Source organism: Ostrinia nubilalis, chromosome 7 (genome assembly GCF_963855985.1).
Source record: "Ostrinia nubilalis chromosome 7, ilOstNubi1.1, whole genome shotgun sequence".
NCBI classification, from domain to species: Eukaryota; Metazoa; Arthropoda; class Insecta; order Lepidoptera; family Crambidae; genus Ostrinia; species Ostrinia nubilalis.
In genome coordinates, this window is record NC_087094.1 from 10,939,106 (window position 1) to 10,960,553 (window position 21,448).

The 21,448-nt window shown below is 36.7% G+C and overlaps 3 protein-coding genes and 1 pseudogene across 3 annotated transcripts; all 4 read right to left on the bottom strand.

The window, feature by feature from the left end:
• Window positions 1–867: 867 nt before the first annotated feature.
• On the bottom strand, window positions 868–4,876 carry LOC135073290 (splicing factor YJU2-like). The gene is made up of 5 exons (XM_063967404.1): window positions 3,879–4,876; window positions 3,568–3,771; window positions 3,075–3,247; window positions 2,386–2,636; window positions 868–993 (listed from the first exon to the last, which is right to left on the bottom strand). Exons 2-4 carry the CDS (start codon window positions 3,684–3,686, stop codon window positions 2,578–2,580), a joined length of 351 nt encoding a protein of 116 aa, XP_063823474.1. The 5' UTR covers window positions 3,687–3,771; window positions 3,879–4,876; the 3' UTR covers window positions 868–993; window positions 2,386–2,577.
• Window positions 4,877–10,161: 5,285 nt separating this feature from the next.
• LOC135073285 (laminin subunit beta-1-like) lies at window positions 10,162–14,624 on the bottom strand. Its single transcript, XM_063967400.1, has one exon. The coding sequence runs from the start codon at window positions 14,053–14,055 to the stop codon at window positions 12,004–12,006; it is 2,052 nt and encodes a 683-aa protein (XP_063823470.1). The 5' UTR covers window positions 14,056–14,624; the 3' UTR covers window positions 10,162–12,003.
• A 95-nt stretch (window positions 14,625–14,719) lies between these two features.
• LOC135073282 (laminin subunit beta-1-like) lies at window positions 14,720–17,475 on the bottom strand. The gene has a single exon (XM_063967398.1). The coding sequence runs from the start codon at window positions 17,365–17,367 to the stop codon at window positions 14,977–14,979; it is 2,391 nt and encodes a 796-aa protein (XP_063823468.1). The 5' UTR covers window positions 17,368–17,475; the 3' UTR covers window positions 14,720–14,976.
• Window positions 17,476–17,512: 37 nt separating this feature from the next.
• On the bottom strand, window positions 17,513–20,205 carry LOC135073283 (laminin subunit beta-1-like; annotated as a pseudogene).
• Between the last annotated feature and the right edge of the window lie 1,243 nt (window positions 20,206–21,448).

Below are 21,448 nucleotides of genomic sequence, written 5' to 3' on the forward strand. Positions count from 1 at the left end.
TCCAAAATTAATGCAGATTTATCACAAAATTCGCAGATAGAGTGATTGAGTTTTGGTTTCATGTTATAATTAATTACCGTAGTATAATTATAACGCCAATACAATATCAAAAACTGAAAATTGTAGATTTCCTCTCAGCCAGTTTTAAATATTTTAAAATGAATATCGCGTTTTTACAGAGGCGCGTAAATATTTTAGCTATAAATATATATACATTTCACGATAAAGTTGCATTCCCAATGGCATTAACATTATTAAGTATTTAAAACCCGTGTTATTATTTGCATAAATGATTATCCGCCGGAGTTGTTTCCCTCTTGGCACTCACGTACAAATACCAAATTAATATAAAAATGTGGAAATAATTTAGGACACAGTCACGTGAGTTTTAGGTAGCACTGGAGTACTTTTGTCGGATTTTATAACTTTGAAAGCTGTGCATTTAGTCACTTGTTTCTCTTTATTACACTCACGTACGTTGTATGATTCACACTGCGTCCCATATAGTGCCGTAAGTCAGCTTTAAGTCCGATGTTACTACTTAAACTGCTATTATACTGCTAATGTACATCCATAGTGAACTTAAGGCTGTCTAATTTGTGCCCAAACTGGTTCTATAAAAGCATTATAGCAAGCTATACAGCTCGTATACAGCTGACATACACAGCTTGTGGAGTACATGTGAACGACTAGACATATTATATAGAACCCCGAATGCTACTTAGGCTGACCCAACCAGCTGTATAGAGCTCACAGCTTTATTATATCAGTAGTCTTACGTCAGTCTCCCAGGCATCATACTCCTGCGCGAGCGTGGCGATGAGTGCGGTGGCGGCGGCGATGGTGCTGGTAGCGGTCGAAAGGGACAGCTCTAGCGCGGCCGCGTCACGCGAATGTTGGCCCAGTTGCTGCTGCAGCGCTGCCACGCGCTCCTCTACTGTGGCCAGTCCGCTGGATAAAGCGTGCAGCTGCTCCTCGGCGGCGACAAGATTTCTGATAAATAATGCGTGATAGAATTAAACAAAATGTTTTACTGGATTTGTACATCGACCAGTTATTTATAGTGAGAGCGACCGTATCGGTTGTGAATCCAACAAAGTAATTAAGAAAAAGGTTATAGACTGTATTCGCTGGGTGCGAAGTACTAGGTGGGGGTAACATAATCTATCGCAGCGCTCATGGTGGTCAAAAGTAGAAATAATGTAAGCTCTGTCATCAGATGTATCTGTCAATGGCAAAGCGATTCTACATAATACATTTTAATATCATTAATTAACCACATGAAAAGGGTCCTACTGGGAACTTAAATAAAAGAGTGGACTGTATTTCGATAGGGCTGGTTTAATAGCCGTTTACAATTTGGAAATTACTAGACTATACAACGTGGTAGTACAAAAATGAGTCACAGTAGTTGTTGTGCACAGATGTTTGCCTTATGATGAGAGCGTGAATTATTGAACTCTGCCCTTGTTTTGTTCTTAATTCTTCTACATCTCGGACTTGGTCCAGCCAATACCAACAACTTTGGAATTTGATATTGTAACACTCACAAACCCGGTCTTCAAAACAATACTCATTTCGATCTGAAAACGATATTTAATTTATTACTAGCGATACAGGAACATTTAAATATATTTACTGTTATATAATGAATCCGTTAAAGTAGCTTTTTCTTTTTGTTTTACTGTAAAACTACAACTATAAATGAAGTAAACAAACCCTGACACAATCAAAATTAAACACACTTTTTGGACTTACCTCATTTGATTTGAATGACCAAAATGATTTCAAAACCTTTTTTCCACCCAAATCGTGGTATCACAACAATTTATTAGTCGAAAATATTTGTTATTTTTTCATTTCGATATTTTTTCACAATTAACGACCTAAATGTCAATGTGACAGAGCCCACAAAGTTGTGGACGCTAGTTGGCGCTGTAATCGTGCACAGAGCCAATTGGTTTGTTAGTACAATTAAAGTATACCACGAATGGACACTTTTTTATAAATATTTATACTTTTCTACGTTATGTTTTTTTATTGTCTATTAACTTTCGATGTTCGCTTTTTTATTATTAATGTCACTTGAGGTAAAATAGACGGAATACGTGCTGAAACTGCATTTTATTGATACGACAGAATTAGAATAGTTAGTACGATTAACAGTATAACACTTAATTCAATTTACTACGTCACTTCAAAGTGAGCGGCGAAGTTGTAGTAGGTGGAAAGAGAATGAATGATCACATTTGCACTTAATGAAGAGTAGCTACTAGAGTGAATACTGACTGCCACTGACGCTAATTAGCGAGTACTAAATCGGTAGTCTTTAGTAATCCTGCCGCGGGGATGCGCTAAAAATACTCAATATTGCAAATCACTCACTTATGTAGCCGCGCCTGCTGGGCCTGCAGCGGGCGCACGCGCGCGGCGGCGGCGGCGTAGGCCAAGTTGGCGCGCACCCAGGCGGCCAGGGGCGCGCACGCCGCGCTCGCACGCTTGGCCGTGGCCGGCTCGAACGAGCTGCCTCGCGTTTTCAACAGCTTCAGGTTCAGGCTGGTAATGCTTGAGCATGCCTCATTCTTCAAGACTCTCCAACAGTTCAATTTCTTGTCTTGATTGTTCGGTTCTATACTCTGAAATAAAAAATAAAAAAAGATTATAAATCTCTCTCTACCCAATTATCATATTTCAGGAGATGAGTCTAATGTGTTGAGAGAATATACATGATCACCAAGAACAGGCCATGTTGACTATCTGATTCAGAATTGCATAATTCAGAATAGCAGTTGGGCTTTTATGAACATTAAATACTGTCCTAAATAATGTTTAACAATTAAACTATTTTGACTTTTTTCTTGCAAGAAAACAGACAATATTACACAGTATTCTAGCCATTTTTTTAAAACAAATATTATAATAACAGGCCAAGCCACTGTTTGATTTAGCCTCCTTAGATATGTTTTAACATTAACTTAATGTCCTACTTGTATTATAGCAAATGAAACTGATTTATTCTACTAAGTAGAGTAATTTATTCTAGTCTAAAGGGATTGTCAATCAATAATTTTTACCTAATAACTTCATAGGATTGTTGGCTTCCTCCTCCTTTTGTTCCTCTTCTTCCCGCTTGGCCTGCTCCTCCGCCAGTTTCAGAGCCCGGAAGTGCCTCGTGGCCCCCGCTTCTATCTCGTAGTCCGTGTTCTTAGGATCTGTCTTGAATGATATCTTGAAGGCACCGTGTGCACTGAAATTGTAAATGAAACAGAACTGAGCATGTGTGTATTTACAACAATACGCAGAATAGTACAGGCCAAGAGCTTCCTCGTTGTGGATAAAAAAAAAAGATTAAAAATTTAAAAGTATGTTGCTAAAATCCTGAGACAATTATCATCTACACAACCGCTAAATCGTAAAAATGAGCCTTATTATGTCTCTGGACTCTGAATTATGTCAAAGCTTTTACTGAGTGTCGAAGTTAAACTGAAAACCAAGCTATAATGAAATAAACTCGACTTTAACATTGTGTAATGTGCTATTTGTTGGTTTTATGTAGAAAGAAAATACCTGTAAATTCTTATCCCAAGATAGTCCTCAATCTCTACATCCTCTTTACGGGCGTTGAACTTCTTTCCTTTGTAGATGTACTCGCCACACGTCGCGCAGCGCATGTTGAATGGGGCCATCAAACGCACGGTGTATTGGTTGGCGGTTTTTCGCCAATTTTATGCGCGGGATTTTGGAAGGATCGAAGTCTGGGGGATAGTATTTCTGAAAACATTAAACATTCCATGATAAAGCGATGATTATACGCTGAAATTGTTACAATTTAGAGTAACAATTTTACAGGGCGTTTCGACAGTGAAAGTAATACTTACGTTTAAAACTTTTATTTCCTACATTTTGAATCAACTACACACTTCTTATTAGAAGTAAATAATCTTCTCAGCCAAAATTTAATTAAAATCGCAGTTATTACTTCGGGACTTTATTTAGACTAGTTAGGTAGGAGGTGAACATAGCAAAAGTCCCCGCCCTTAGCCCTTGAGCCGGCAGGGAGAGGGGTGTTTAAAGGTACCACTTTTCAGTTTTTCGCTTAATCCTCAGAAACTATGACTGTTCTAGTGACATAACTACTACCTATGAACTCAAAAAAGCTTATTCAATTTGCTACAGGTGAGATAGTCAAGTTCTTCTATATCTTGTATAGTTTTCGCGGCATCAGCTCTAGGTCTGTAATATTTAAAATATTATTTTTGTCTTACGTGTTCCCATCAGGAGAAAACCGACTAAATCAACATTGAGTAAACATTCTAGACATGCGGGAGCATGTTAAGCCTAGTTCCAGAGAGGAGACTGCACCGTGCGTATATTTAGACGAACCACTTGGAGCCACTTTTGACTCCTCATCACTCAAAAACTACTGTGCATTAACACTTCAAATTTGGCTCATGTGTTGAGACTTGCAAGATAAACATCAGCTTCAAATTTCATAATTAAACCTCAAACGGTTCTTTAGGTATTGACATACATGTCTGACCTATAGACCAAATTCTAACCACTTCCAGATTACCTTGAAGGTTCAAATTTGGCATCCAGATAGGTAGTTGTGTAAATACAAAGGAACAAATAAAAAACCAGTAAATTTTAACATTTCACAGGTGATAGATAGATTATAGTGTTCTAAATCTCGATTTTTTCATGCCAACGTCGCTGATGAAACGATCTGGATCAAAGACTTTCTCTAATAATATGTGAAATTAAGGAAATTTTAATTACTTGTGCAAAAGGTGTGCTTATTTTACAAAGATCATGTTCACAACACAGAATATTAGTAGAGGTTGTTCAAATGACCGACTGCAGTTCCTGACCAGGAACATAACTGTACCCCCAGTGAAAACGGATCTAACTCGACTTAGATCAAAATTGACTTTATAACATAATGTGAATCTCTGAAAAATTAGCTATTTTTGTATCTAATCGGTATGTTTCTACGACGTATAGAAAAGAAAATAATGTTGTGCCAAATGATACAAGTAAGGCTTTGTGAACCAATTTTGAGTTTTCTTTCGTGTATATTGATACATGTCTACTTTTAACAAAGTGTACCGGAGGCTTCTTTCAATTTTTTATTGTGTCAAGAGGTATGACTCGTGTTACTACTTTTTACACGATTGAAGTTGTTCAGATTGAATTTGTGATTAACAATATAAGATGACTCATATTAATATACACAAAAAAAAACTATGTATTGTTGGTTGGTGAAAAAGAATGTAACTTAATTTATATCACAAAAAGTAAAGAACAAAAGGTTATTTTTTTTGTGTATAATGATTCAATTAGACTAATACCATTAACCACAAAAGTTTCGTACATGTGTAAAATGTTATAAGTTACTTAGATCAGAAACATTTGAAAATCGCAACTAATAATTTGGTTAATTATTTGGTGTAAAATGATATAACTTAACCCAAACGTCAGATTAAAGGAAAAAATAATGTCGTAGTTTATAAATCAAAGAACTTTAGTTAATAGTTTTAATAAATAATGGTGAACATCTACTAGTAAAACATATAATTGAATTCAAAGTGCCTAATGTTGTCAATAAAAGTACTTAATAAGTGCATTATAGAATTTACAAGAGCTCCAACTACCAGAACTCTTTATAAACAAAACTCATCACCTTTGACAACGAATTGAACTGGGCGAGTCATGTCGAGAACAAAATAAAAATGGCATTCCATCAGTGCAAGAGACTCATTGGTAGTAGATGAGGTCTCAACCCAAAGATAACACTTTGGCTGTACACGTCGGTTATATGGCCCTCTTACACATATTATTATGGATCACTTGTATGGTGGCATAGAACACAACTATCCACAGCAAGATCAAAACTCTAAAGCCTGCAACGCATAGTAAGCATAGCGGCCACTAGTTGTATGAGAACCACTCCATCGACATCACTTGAGTACCTTCTGAATCTTAGATCTTTAGACCTCTTAATTCAGGAGGAAGCGCAAGCAGCCGCTTTAAGACTTAAAGGTCAAGGACATAATAAGAAGTAAAACAAGGAGACAGGACAATCCACGATCCTGCACAAAACCCTAATAAAAGAAATACCTCTCACCGAGGCACCCATCGACAGAATTCCCTGTGTTCAAATCTTCGACTGAAGATTATAATATCCAGCTTACAGCGGAAACGCAAGATTGCTCTGGAATCAATGAACTTAGGATATACACTAATGGCTCCAAAACCCAAAAAGGTACAGGAGCTGGTGTCTTCTCGAATTACCTAAATATACTAAGAATATCTACAACACTAGATAAACACAATACAATTTGGCATGTATTTAAATGATCTTTTTAAATTAGCAAAAACGGCAAATAAAAAAATCTAAATGGTCATCTATTTTAATGATTGATCCTCTTTCTTTGAGACATAAAATAAATGAAATCGATCGATATTTTAATCTCTTTTGAACTACGCAAAAAATTATTGAGATGTAAAAATTATATTTGATCGTTACTTGTTGGTCCACAAAAATAAAAGAAATGAGCACCAAATATTCAATATTGTGATACTTTTTTAAATAATTCGATTTGTATAAATTATTTTTTGTCTATATCAAATAATCTTCAAAATAATTATTTTATGGTACTTATTTTTATTAAGTTGTAATCAAAGGATGGAAACTATTTAAATTTAAAGGCACTTGATGTTCAAAGATTTATTTTTTATTAAAAAAGCATACTTAACACGTTCACACTGCGTTATCGGGTCGAATTGACCTTAGGTGCTGGATGCGTTGCTGCGGGATGGATATATTCGGTCTTTTCAGTAGTACGAAAGATACATATTGTTTTGCAATTGTTTCGTCAAACACAGTAAATATTTGGAAAAAAGAACTTATCAGGTCCTTACGACCCGATGTCGCACTAAAAGTAAACAAATATCGTTTAGTGCTTTTATCGTGTCTAATCGACCCGTTAACAGATGACTTTATGGTCACTGATCACGGTCGAGATCGGTATACTAAGAGAAAATCAACCTTGCGATTTGAAAAAAATAAAGAGGTAAAAATTATGATGTCGGGTTCAGGGATGACAGAAGTAAGAAATTATTTTACATAGCGCCTCTAGTCCCAAACTAAGCAAAGCTTGTAATTTAAACAAACATGGCAATGTACCATTCTGCTTGCTCATTGGCCGCTAAGCCCTTGGCCAACTCAGTAACCAATGACGGACGATTGTCACTCAACCACAAAGTACCGCGTAAATTAAAAGAAAGAAAGAAAGAAAGAAAGAAAGATACATTTATTACAACGGACATCACACAAATACAGGCAATTACATAGACATGACAGTGGCACATAATAATAAAAGAAGAAAAAATAAAAATAAGAGCAAACTGAGCAGTGCCACCCATCCACCAACAAGATGCCCACTGCAACGGGACCCCACTCAGCATATGCCGTGGCCCACGGTGACGAAGGCCACGGCGCTGGTTTTCAGTGTGCCCCAGATAAAAGATATTTTTTAATTAAAAATATTAACCAATAATATTTTTAGTTAGATCAAATATATTTTAAAGTTAAGTTATACATAGATCGAAATGTATTTATTAGGTGATCAATATTAAAAGGCAAACTTGATATAAAAATCATCAAATTAACAAAATTAAAGATCAATAACTAAAAAAGAGGATCAAATATTATTTTTGTTTACCAAATATTAAAAGCTTATGTTAAACATAAATATTATGTTACCTTAAATGAAGATCATTCATAATTTATCCGTAGATCAACTAATATAGACCCAATAATTCATATAAAGATAAAATATAATAAAATACATCATTTATTTTTAAAAGTGCACATACAAAAAAGATCAATTAGTTTTTAGAGGATCAAATAATATTGTCCCATACAATTTTCCAAACAGAATGCAATCAGAGCAGCACAGGCGATTGCAACCATAGACATCCGAGGTCTGAATATAAAAATAATCTCAGATAGTGCAAGCAATACAAAGCAACTTAATATACTACATTATAATACTTATATTGGAATGCCATGACGCGCTCCTAAGTCATTGCAGACGCAAATGGCGTTACCCTGCACTCCTGAAGTAGATCAAAGGGCACAGTAACTCCTTGGGCAACGACGCAGCAGATGAACTGGCCAGAAAGGGATCGTACACGACGATATTTGGTCCGGAACAATTACCTATAATGCCGATACCATAAGCACAGATCAAGACCTGGCTGCGCTCCAAAATAGAAAAATAACACCACACAGAATGGAAAGATTGTAAAAGATGCAGGCAAACAAAAGATGCAGTTGTGGATATATCGAAAAAGTTCTCCCGCAGCCTCATAAGACTAAACAGGGACAACATCCACAAGGTCCTAAGTGTAATAACAGGTATGTTAAACAAACACCTACACAATATAGCTGTTACAGACAGCCTACTGTGTAGAATATGCATGGAGGCAGAAGAAAAACCGCAGCACGTGCACAAGTAGTGCACAAGCGTAGCAGATCAACAGGCTCAAATTCTCCAATCACCAGGGTCGCTGCAGAAGGCCTGTAGCGACCTAGATAGGCTGCTGCTACTTGGGGGGATCTGAAGCGATTGGAATAGGAAGATAAATTACAAATAGCACACAATGGTCTAATCAAGAGGCTAAGTGCAATATTCGATTGCCCTGAGAAACTATCTACGAAAGTCCTTATGAATGGATACTATGTATAAAGTAAATAATTATGTAAATGGCATATGTTGCTGGACTTTATCTGCTTAGCTCGCAAGTATAACATCTGTTAATTCATGTCTCTATTGATTTAAGAAGATTCCCGCCCTAGGCAGTTCGTTTTTTTCAAGTTATTTATGATTTAAGAAGAGTCTGACAAGGGTGGCTAAATTTCTTGCGCTGCTTCTTCTCAGCACTGGTCCATTTATGTCCCAAAATTATTGTAGGGTTCAAGTAATACTAGGACTTGTTAAAGGGCTGTTTAAAAGCCTCTTTCTTGAAAACAAAAGCATTTTATGAATTTACTTTTATATTATCCTTCTGTAGCCAAAAGGCAATCAATATACCTTGACATCACCATCTCTGGTCCAGGGTTTGATTCCTAAAAGGGTAATTGTAGAAAACAAACTTTTCTCTGTCTCCTGTCTAATTAGTTCATGTGAAACCATTATTTCTGGTCTTTACTACACAATTGCTTTAGCTATACTTACTTTATAATAGGAGATAATGTATGTGATTTAGGCCGATATCATTCATGGTATATGGTGTAATAATGAATAAAATAGTAGTTTCAGATCAGAATAAACATTTAAGGAGTAAATAATTAGAATTCAGTCTCAAATTCTAGCCTTATTCCTTTACAGTCGCCACTCATATCACTTTACACATAATTATTAGGATACTTAGATCGCTATTATGTTAGTTAGATCAGTTTACACATTTTTTTTCTCTCCACAAAATTGGTGTATATTAATATAAGTAACAATTTTTGGAAGAATTACCCTAAATAACCTGAAATAATGATTCCTCATAGTGTAATTACTTATGTTTGTTTTACAACTTTTTCTAAAATTGAAGAAACAAAAAATTATCAACAGAAATGGTGGAAAATGTATCACTTTACACTTGTTAGCGTGTGGTTAATTCAGTGTGGTGTAAAATGATTTATATCTCATTACATCACTTTACACGAATGTAAAGTTGTCGTGCATGGTGATATAACTAGGTTTTTATTTAATTACGAAAAAACCACAAGCTATATTTCCCAAACTGGCACACTGCCTAATTATATCTAACATTACCTTTCACCTAAAAAATATTTCACCAAGTTATCTCTAATAGCGACGAAGCAGGATTTTTTTTAACTTCAAATGCGATTTCCCAAAAATCACCATTTTCGACTTAACTCCCTTTTCACTGGGGGTACAGATAAAAATCCTGGCATAGAGGCGCGTCAATTGCATTTGATAGTGCAACACTGAGTACAGTCGTACCTGTGTTAAATTAATAGGCTAACTTTATGTATCAGGGTTCAGGATTACGGGCTAATTTGATATTTTCATAAATTAACGAAAAATGATTATATTATAGGTAACCTGGTTTAAATAAATTAAATGAAACCATCAATCGAGCTAGTAGGATTTATTTTATTATTCATCAATAATCAAATTCAGAACTACAATGTTTGCTCATGAACGCTTCAAACTCTGTACTCTTTCCCAATTCCATAAAATTCAACACTTACAAAGTGACAAAAAACTTTAAAATAGGTAGTTGAAACAAACCACAGCTAATTTTCATAGTGGCTGTACTATACGATAAATGTGTCAGTCAATTTGACAACCTTTGTCGGAAACATTATTCAATGAAAATATTGTCCGAACCCTTAGTATTTCTCTTCGACAAAGACCTTAACACATTGTGAACCACTTTTCTTTCACGGCTATAAAAAGTTTTTAGCAATTTAATTCACAAAATCAATTGCACACATTTAAAATAAAGTTTGTTTACACTTTGACAGCAATAGACAGTTAAATTATTGACATGCAAGGTGACATGTCAATGCAGTTTTTAGTTACTGTTGCCATTAAGAGAAATTAGTACCATTAGTTTTCCGCAACTTGGCGGGGGTTTTTATGTTCCTGGTCGGGCTATACATAAGTTATTAAAAAAAATGAAATATTACATAACATTACATTATTATACATAAGTATTCGGACATAATATACACTCGACATCAAATAAATCGCACCTTCCGCGACAAGCACTTTCAAACGTATGCATCCCTCCCACCAATATTGGCACCATTTAAAAGCCTAGTTCTAAACTTCATTTCATTAAAGGAAAGGTTTTTACCCCAAAAATGTGTCTTTAGAAGGATCCAGAGTCACTTCTTCAAAAAATAGGTAGTTACGCTTGAGGCATTTTTTATGACTATAAAACTGTTAAGTTGGGATTAATTGCTATCCATCTGTTGAAGAGGATACGTGATATCATTATTTGGTTTTATAACCATAAAAATTGGTCTAATTGATCCCAGAGGTGAGCCCAAAGTGAGGTCTATTTAATGTGTTTTTCTTTAAGGATATTTATTGGGCTTTTAAATAACACCAATATTGTTGGGGTACCATGATTGTGTCAGAAGAAAATCTTTAAAGTGCGCGTCGCGGAAGGTGCGGTTTATTTGATGTTGAGTGTAGATTAGACGCAATCATACTACATCTTTCAAAAATGACTAAAACTGAACTATACAGTAGGTACTATGGCACTCAATTTAAAAACTGATAATGTAGTATTAATGATCAGAACGCTTTGTGATTTCCGAAAGGTAGTAATTCATTAGAGTGTTAAGCTCCCCTATTTCCTTTTCTAGAGTGTTAAGTTGGGCGTTATGATCGTTATACAGCTCTTCCATGTCTTGTTAGCTAGCACTTTAAGTTGCGACTGTGTCTCGCTAGCGAGTTTTGTAGCACGGTTTAGTAAAAGCTGCGCTCGCTCTCTAGAATTTGATGTCTGACTTGCGCGCTCTGCAAGGGACATGTTAGTCTGTTTGAAGTCTTGTCTAAGCTGTCTTGCCTTTTGTTCGGCCATTTCAGCTCTATTAACGACATCGTTTGCCTCCTGCTTGACTTATTCTGCATCACTTTCTATTTTTAGGATATCTTTCTGTAAACCTGAAAGACGGAGTCGTAGGCCTTCAACTTCATCTTTTGTTTCATTCGTTTTCTTTTGTGCTTGCTCTGTCTCCATAGCTATTGAAACTAAATCTGCTTTGGCTGCATCAATGTCACTCTTAGCTTTGTTAATTGCATTTTCTGCAGCATCTTGTGCAGCTTGAGCTTCATCCAAAGCCTCCAAAACTTTAATAGCCATTTTTAATGTCAGATTTGCCGATTGATTCACCACAGTAGCATTCAGTTTTAACGCTTTGGCTCTTTCTAAGTCTGGCTTTGTTTCAATTATGATGTTTTATATGTTTGTTAGTTGCGATACAGTAGAGTTAATTCGATGTGATAATTCAGTAATTTCTTTGGATTCTATGCTAATAGATAATTTGAGTATATCTTGCGCTAAAGTCCTTACATCGGCCGGAGTGTTAGATGTATTCGATAAGACCTCTTTTAACTCGGAAGTAAGTTCTAAACTTTCATTGGTTATGCGTTCAGCTGATGATTTGAAATCGTTAGCTCTATTAAATAAGTCGTTTGCTCTTGAACGAACCACTATGGCATCTTGTTTTACTTGCGAAACTGATCTAAATAGGTCTTCTGCTGTTAATTCATGTTCTTTGATTCTGTGTTCAGTTTTATTGGCAAAATCTAATGCTTGTTCCGCTTTTGTAACAGCTCCTTGGTCACAAGATATTCCGCCGCATTTTCTACAACCGGCGCCTCCACAAATGTCACAGCTATCACTTTCTTGACCACACATTTTTTCGTTTAGCTTAGGCAAATGTGATTCCAGATCTGATAGTTGACTCTGAATATCATCTAGCTTTTTATCATTTTCATTTTGTGTATTATTAAAGTTTGTATACTGCAATTCAATTAACCTGTCTGTATTTTTGATTTGCCTATCGGTATTAGCAATTATTGTTTGTACTCCTTCTGCTTCATCTGATGCTTTGACAGCTATTTGTTTTGCTTCTCTAGTTAAGTTTAGGGCGCCGTCTAGATTGGCCTCTTGCAATTTCGTTGCATTGCTGCCAAGTTCAATGGTCTTACCTTTCAAGTTTTGAATGTTGTTTCTTAGTCCATCTAATGTGACGTTGCCTAAATTGATTTTTGATGTTATGTCATTGAGATTATCATTGGCATCTTTAACTTTATGTTCTACTGACGTTAGTTGATCTTGTAAGCTACTGATATTTGATAAAAGGTCTTTAACTGTTGTTTGCCCCATTTTAGCGCTTTGAAGCATGTTTTCTACTTCCGCTAACTTCTTAGTCATTTCATCAAAATCTCTAGTGTAAGCACCTGTAGCACCTACGACTTTTATTTTGCTGGCATTTCCGATAGCATAATCAGTTTGGATACGTAAATCATTAATAAGGCGATCCCAGTTATCGAAACATTCTCCACAGGCGTAGCAATCGGGAGCTTCTCCAAGGTAACCTCGAGCACATAAGTCACAATTGTATCCGCCAATACCAGGCTTACATATACATGATCCATTTTCTCTCATACATTGTTGTGATATAGATCCACGTAAGTCACATTCACATTCATGACATTCCAAATTCGGGTCACCCCAGTGATTTTCCTGACACTGATCGCATTGTCTTCCTCCATGACCAGGTTTACAATCACATTTTCCAATATAGGGATTACATTGAGGTGATAAAGATCCTATAGGATCACATTCACAAGGGTCACACCCTGTTCCCACTGCTATTCGCCAGTGATTATCTGTGCATTGATCACAATTTACACCTTTAACATTGTTGAAACATGGACAATGGACATTGACCTGTGATACCATCACAATTTCCTCTGGTAAAGTTTGTTCCAAGAACAGAGCAGTTACACTTATAACAAGCTTTTTCGACTGCATTACCGTAATATCCTTCTTGACAAACTTTACAATGGTCACCTGCTGTATTATGTGTAAGCATTGTAAACATTTACCAGTATAAGGATCACAGTTACCAGGTTTTGTAATATCAGTATTATCATTACACTCGCATTTTTCACAGGTTCTTTTAATAGGGTCTCCAAAGTAGTTATCAGCGCATACATCACAAAGAAGACCGGCATATCCTTCTTTACATCCATCTTGTCTACTTAAATATATCCTTATTTCTGTATCTTTATCCTTTTCTAAGCACACTGGCGGCGTAACCAAAACACTACGTTGATTAGCAGGCAAACTTGTTGATACTGTATCATCTTCGGGACGCACATTTGCACAAGGTGAATCATAGTCTATTGGTAACGGTCGTTTTACTAATATACACTCGGCATCAAATAAATCGCACCTTCCGCGACAAGCACTTATCAAACGTCCACTTCCCACCAACATTGGTACAATTTGAAAGCCTAGTTCTAAACTTCATTTCATTAAAGGAAAGGTTTTTACCCCAAAAATGTGTCTTTAGAAGGATCCAGAGTCACTTCTTCAAAAAATAGGTAGTTACGCTTGAGCCATTTTTATGACTATAAAACTGTTAAGTTGGGATTAATTGCTATCCATCTGTTAAAGAGGATACGTGATATCATTATTTGGTTTTATAACCATAAAAATTGGTCTAATTGATCCCAGAGGTGAGCCCAAAGTGAGGTCTATTTTCAAGTCACATTTATGGTATATGTTAATCATTTATTTAGAAATGAAATGTGTTTTTCTTTAAGGATATTTATTGGGCTTTTAAATAACACCAATATTGTTGGGGTACCATGATTGTGTCAGAAGAAAATCTTTAAAGTGCGCGTCGCGGAAGGTGCGGTTTACTTGATGTTGAGTGTAGATTAGACGCAGTCATACTACATCTTTCAAAAATGACTAAAACTGAACTATACAGTAGGTACTATGGCACTCAATTTAAAAAGTGATAATGTAGTATTAACAGGATTAATAAATGTGGCCACTTCTACGTCGTGCAAGACCTGTAGTGATCAGAACGCTTTGTGATTTCCGAAAGGTAGTAATTCATTAGAGTGTTAAGCTCCCCTATTTCCTTTTCTAGAGTGTTAAGTTGGGCGTTATGATCGTTATACAGCTCTTCCATGTCTTGTTAGCTAGCACTTTAAGTTGCGACTGTGTCTCGCTAGCGAGTTTTGTAGCACGGTTTAGTAAAAGCTGCGCTCGCTCTCTAGAATTTGATGTCTGACTTGCGCGCTCTGCAAGGGACATGTTAGTCTGTTTGAAGTCTTGTCTAAGCTGTCTTGCCTTTTGTTCGGCCATTTCAGCTCTATTAACGACATCGTTTGCCTCCTGCTTGACTTATTCTGCATCACTTTCTATTTTTAGGATATCTTTCTGTAAACCTGAAAGACGGAGTCGTAGGCCTTCAACTGCATCTTTTGTTTCATTCGCTTTCTTTTGTGCTTGCTCTGTCTCCATAGCTATTGGAACTAAATCTGCTTTGGCTGCATCAATGTCACTCTTAGCTTTGTTAATTGCATTTTCTGCAGCATTTTGTGCAGCTTGAGCTTCATCCAAAGCCTCCAAAACTTTATTAGCCATTTTTAATGTCAGATTTGCCGATTGATTCACCACAGTAGCATTCAGTTTTAACGCTTTGGCTCTTTCTAAGTCTGGCTTTGTTTCAATTATGATGTTTTCTATATTTGTTAGTTGCGATACAGTAGAGTTAATTCGATGTGATAATTCAGTAATTTCTTTGGGTTCTATGCTAATAGATAATTTGAGTATATCTTGCGCTAAAGTCCTTACATCGGCCGGAGTGTTAGATGTATTCGATAAGAGCTGTTTTAACTCGGAAGTAAGTTCTAAACTTTCATTGGTTATGCGTTCAGCTGATGATTTGAAATCGTTAGCTCTATTAAATAAGTCGTTTGCTCTTGAACGAACCACTATGGCATCTTGTTTTACTTGCGAAACTGATCTAAATAGGTCTTCTGCTGTTAATTCATGTTCTTTGATTCTGTGTTCAGTTTTATTGGCAAAATCTAATGCTTGTTCCGCTTTTGTAACAGCTCCTTGGTCACAAGATATTCCGCCGCATTTTCTACAACCGGCGCCTCCACAAATGTCACAGCTATCACTTTCTTGACCACACATTTTTTCGTTTAGCTTAGGCAAATGTGATTCCAGATCTGATAGTTGACTCTGAATATCATCTAGCTTTTTATCATTTTCATTTTGTGTATTATTAAAGTTTGTATACTGCAATTCAATTAACCTGTCTGTATTTTTGATTTGCCTATCGGTATTAGCAATTATTGTTTGTACTCCTTCTGCTTCATCTGATGCTTTGACAGCTATTTGTTTTGCTTCTCTAGTTAAGTTTAGGGCGCCGTCTAGATTGGCCTCTTGCAATTTCGTTGCATTGCTGCCAAGTTCAATGGTCTTACCTTTCAAGTTTTGAATGTTGTTTCTTAGTCCATCTAATGTGACGTTGCCTAAATTGATTTTTGATGTTATGTCATTGAGATTATCATTGGCATCTTTAACTTTATGTTCTACTGACGTTAGTTGATCTTGTAAGCTACTGATATTTGATAAAAGGTCTTTAACTGTTGTTTGCCCCATTTTAGCGCTTTGAAGCATGTTTTCTACTTCCGCTAACTTCTTAGTCATTTCATCAAAATCTCTAGTGTAAGCACCTGTAGCACCTACGACTTTTATTTTGCTGGCATTTCCGATAGCATAATCAGTTTGGATACGTAAATCATTAATAAGGCGATCCCAGTTATCGAAACATTCTCCACAGGCGTAGCAATCGGGAGCTTCTCCAAGGTAACCTCGAGCACATAAGTCACAATTGTATCCGCCAATACCAGGCTTACATATACATGATCCATTTTCTCTCATACATTGTTGTGATATAGATCCACGTAAGTCACATTCACATTCATGACATTCCAAATTCGGGTCACCCCAGTGATTTTCCTGACACTGATCGCATTGTCTTCCTCCATGACCAGGTTTACAATCACATTTTCCAATATAGGGATTACATTGAGGTGATAAAGATCCTATAGGATCACATTCACAAGGGTCACACCCTGTTCCCACTGCTATTCGCCAGTGATTATCTGTGCATTGATCACAATTTACACCTTTAACATTGTTGAAACATGGACAATGGACATTGACCTGTGATACCATCACAATTTCCTCTGGTAAAGTTTGTTCCAAGAACAGAGCAGTTACACTTATAACAAGCTTTTTCGACTGCATTACCGTAATATCCTTCTTGACAAACTTTACAATGGTCACCTGCTGTATTATGTGTAAGCATTGTAAACATTTACCAGTATAAGGATCACAGTTACCAGGTTTTGTAATATCAGTATTATCATTACACTCGCATTTTTCACAGGTTCTTTTAATAGGGTCTCCAAAGTAGTTATCAGCGCATACATCACAAAGAAGACCGGCATATCCTTCTTTACATCCATCTTGTCTACTTAAATATATCCTTATTTCTGTATCTTTATCCTTTTCTAAGCACACTGGCGGCGTAACCAAAACACTACGTTGATTAGCAGGCAAACTTGTTGATACTGTATCATCTTCGGGACGCACATTTGCACAAGGTGAATCATAGTCTATTGGTAACGGTCGTTTTACTAATATACACTCGGCATCAAATAAATCGCACCTTCCGCGACAAGCACTTATCAAACGTCCACTTCCCACCAACATTGGTACAATTTGAAAGCCTAGTTCTAAACTTCATTTCATTAAAGGAAAGGTTTTTACCCCAAAAATGTGTCTTTAGAAGGATCCAGAGTCACTTCTTCAAAAAATAGGTAGTTACGCTTGAGCCATTTTTATGACTATAAAACTGTTAAGTTGGGATTAATTGCTATCCATCTGTTAAAGAGGATACGTGATATCATTATTTGGTTTTATAACCATAAAAATTGGTCTAATTGATCCCAGAGGTGAGCCCAAAGTGAGGTCTATTTTCAAGTCACATTTATGGTATATGTTAATCATTTATTTAGAAATGAAATGTGTTTTTCTTTAAGGATATTTATTGGGCTTTTAAATAACACCAATATTGTTGGGGTACCATGATTGTGTCAGAAGAAAATCTTTAAAGTGCGCGTCGCGGAAGGTGCGGTTTACTTGATGTTGAGTGTAGATTAGACGCAGTCATACTACATCTTTCAAAAATGACTAAAACTGAACTATACAGTAGGTACTATGGCACTCAATTTAAAAAGTGATAATGTAGTATTAACAGGATTAATAAATGTGGCCACTTCTACGTCGTGCAAGACCTGTAGTGATCAGAACGCTTTGTGATTTCCGAAAGGTAGTAATTCATTAGAGTGTTAAGCTCCCCTATTTCCTTTTCTAGAGTGTTAAGTTGGGCGTTATGATCGTTATACAGCTCTTCCATGTCTTGTTAGCTAGCACTTTAAGTTGCGACTGTGTCTCGCTAGCGAGTTTTGTAGCACGGTTTAGTAAAAGCTGCGCTCGCTCTCTAGAATTTGATGTCTGACTTGCGCGCTCTGCAAGGGACATGTTAGTCTGTTTGAAGTCTTGTCTAAGCTGTCTTGCCTTTTGTTCGGCCATTTCAGCTCTATTAACGACATCGTTTGCCTCCTGCTTCACTTGTTCTGCATCACTTTCTATTTTTAGGATATCTTTATGTAAACCTGAAAGACGGAGTCGTAGGCCTTCAACTGCATCTTTTGTTTCATTCGCTTTCTTTTGTGCTTGCTCTGTCTCCATAGCTATTGGAACTAAATCTGCTTTGGCTGCATCAATGTCACTCTTAGCTTTGTTAATTGCATTTTCTGCAGCATTTTGTGCAGCTTGAGCTTCATCCAAAGCCTCCAAAACTTTATTAGCCATTTTTAATGTCAGATTTGCCGATTGATTCACCACAGTAGCATTCAGTTTTAACGCTTTGGCTCTTTCTAAGTCTGGCTTTGTTTCAATTATGATGTTTTCTATATTTGTTAGTTGCGATACAGTAGAGTTAATTCGATGTGATAATTCAGTAATTTCTTTGGGTTCTATGCTAATAGATAATTTGAGTATATCTTGCGCTAAAGTCCTTACATCGGCCGGAGTGTTAGATGTATTCGATAAGAGCTGTTTTAACTCGGAAGTAAGTTCTAAACTTTCATTGGTTATGCGTTCAGCTGATGATTTGAAATCGTTAGCTCTATTAAATAAGTCGTTTGCTCTTGAACGAACCACTATGGTATCTTGTTTTACTTGCGAAACTGATCTAAATAGGTCTTCTGCTGTTAATTCATGTTCTTTGATTCTGTGTTCAGTTTTATTGGCAAAATCTAATGCTTGTTCCGCTTTTGTAACAGCTCCTTGGTCACAAGATATTCCGCCGGATTTTCCACAACCGGCGCCTCCACAAATGTCACAGCTATCACTTTCTTGACCACACATTTTTTCGTTTAGCTTAGGCAAATGTGATTCCAGATCTGATAGTTGACTCTGAATATCATCTAGCTTTTTATCATTTTCATTTTGTGTATTATTAAAGTTTGTATACTGCAATTCAATTAACCTGTCTGTATTTTTGATTTGCCTATCAGTATTAGCAATTATTGTTTGTACTCCTTCTGATGCTTTGACAGCTCTTTGTTTTGCTTCTCTAGTTAAGTTTAGGGCGCCTTCTAGATTGGCCTCTTGCAATTTCGTTGCATTGCTGCCAAGTTCAATGGTCTTACCTTTCAAGTTTTGAATGTTGTTTCTTAGTCCATCTAATGTGACGTTACCTAAATTGATTTTTGATGTTATGTCATTGAGATTATCATTGGCATCTTTAACTTTATGTTCTACTGACGTTAGTTGATCTTGTAAGCTACTGATATTTGATAAAAGGTCTTTAACTGTTGTTTGCCCCATTTTAGCGCTTTGAAGCATGTTTTCTACTTCCGCTAACTTCTTAGTCATTTCATCAAAATCTCTAGTGTAAGCACCTGTAGCACCTACGACTTTTATTTTGCTGGCATTTCCGATAGCATAATCAGTTTGGATACGTAAATCATTAATAAGGCGATCCCAGTTATCGAAACATTCTCCACAGGCGTAGCAATCGGGAGCTTCTCCAAGGTAACCTCGAGCACATAAGTCACAATTGTATCCGCCAATACCAGGCTTACATATACATGATCCATTTTCTCTCATACATTGTTGTGATATAGATCCACGTAAGTCACATTCACATTCATGACATTCCAAATTCAGGTCACCCCAGTGATTTTCCTGACACTGATCGCATTGTCTTCCTCCATGACCAGGTTTACAATCACATTTTCCAATATAGGGATTACATTGAGGTGATAAAGATCCTATAGGATCACATTCACAAGGGTCACACCCTGTTCCCACTGCTATTCGCCAGTGATTATCTGTGCATTGATCACAATTTACACCTTTAACATTGTTGAAACATGGACAATGGACATTGACCTGTGATACCATCACAATTTCCTCTGGTAAAGTTTGTTCCAAGAACAGAGCAGTTACACTTATAACAAGCTTTTTCGACTGCATTACCGTAATATCCTTCTTGACAAACTTCGCAATGGTCACCTGCTGTATTATGTAAGCATTGTAAACATTTACCAGTATAAGGATCACAGTTACCAGGTTTTGTAATATCGGTATTATCATTACACTCGCATTTTTCACAGGTTCCTTTAATAGGGTCTCCAAAGTAGTTATCAGCGCATACATCACAAAGAAGACCGGCATATCCTTCTTTACAATCACACACCACATCTTTCGTTTCGGAGTCTAATTCACATCGATCAGCGTGACTGCTCTTGTTAGGATCACCTTTAACACCTGGACAAGGACAAGAACGGCAAGGTATATCTACACCAAGTCGAGGATCACCGTAATATCCATCTATGCATCGCTCACATCTGTGGCCTTCGGTGAAGTCTCTACATTCTTTACATGCACCAGTTCTATCGTCACATTCCATTGCATGACCATTACAGTCGCATTGTTGACAATTCGGGAAGTTAAAATAACCAGGCTGACATAGGTCACATGCGCATCCGTATGTATTGGCTCTACATTTGCATTGACCACTTGTAGCATCGCAAAAATTATCAAGTGAACCTATGCTGTTGCAGTCGCAGCGCTTGCAGCCGAATTTACTAAAACCATATGTGCCTGGCGCACAGCGGTCGCATCTGGGTCCGACGATATTTTTCACACATTGACAGTATCCTGTGTAGGAGTTACACTGATGACTTTTTGATCCTGAAGGATCACACTGGCATGATTCTGGCACTGAATCATGCCAGTGTGATCCTTCAGGATGTAAAACCCAATACTAGCATGATATTTTTTGCAAATTTCTGGCACTGTGTCTCTATTAAGGCTGTAGTAATATGAATTTCCACAATCAATAGTTTGACCGATAGGTCAAACTCCTCTTTCAAATCACTTCTATTTGCGAAGAAGGGTATGTCATCAAAAGACGGAATAAGAACAATGGAGTCAATTAGCGATGATGCTCTTGCATTTGATGTTCGGCCATCTTGTCTACCTAAATATATCCTTATTTCTGTATCTTTATCCTTTTCTAAGCACACTGGCGGCGTAACCAAAACACTACGTTGATTAGCTAAGCAGGCCAACTTGTTGATACTGTATCATCTTCGGGACGCACATTTGCACAAGGTGAATCATAGTCTATTGGTAACGGTCGTTTTACTAATATACACTCGGCATCAAATAAATCGCACCTTCCGCGACAAGCACTTATCAAACGTCCACTTCCCAC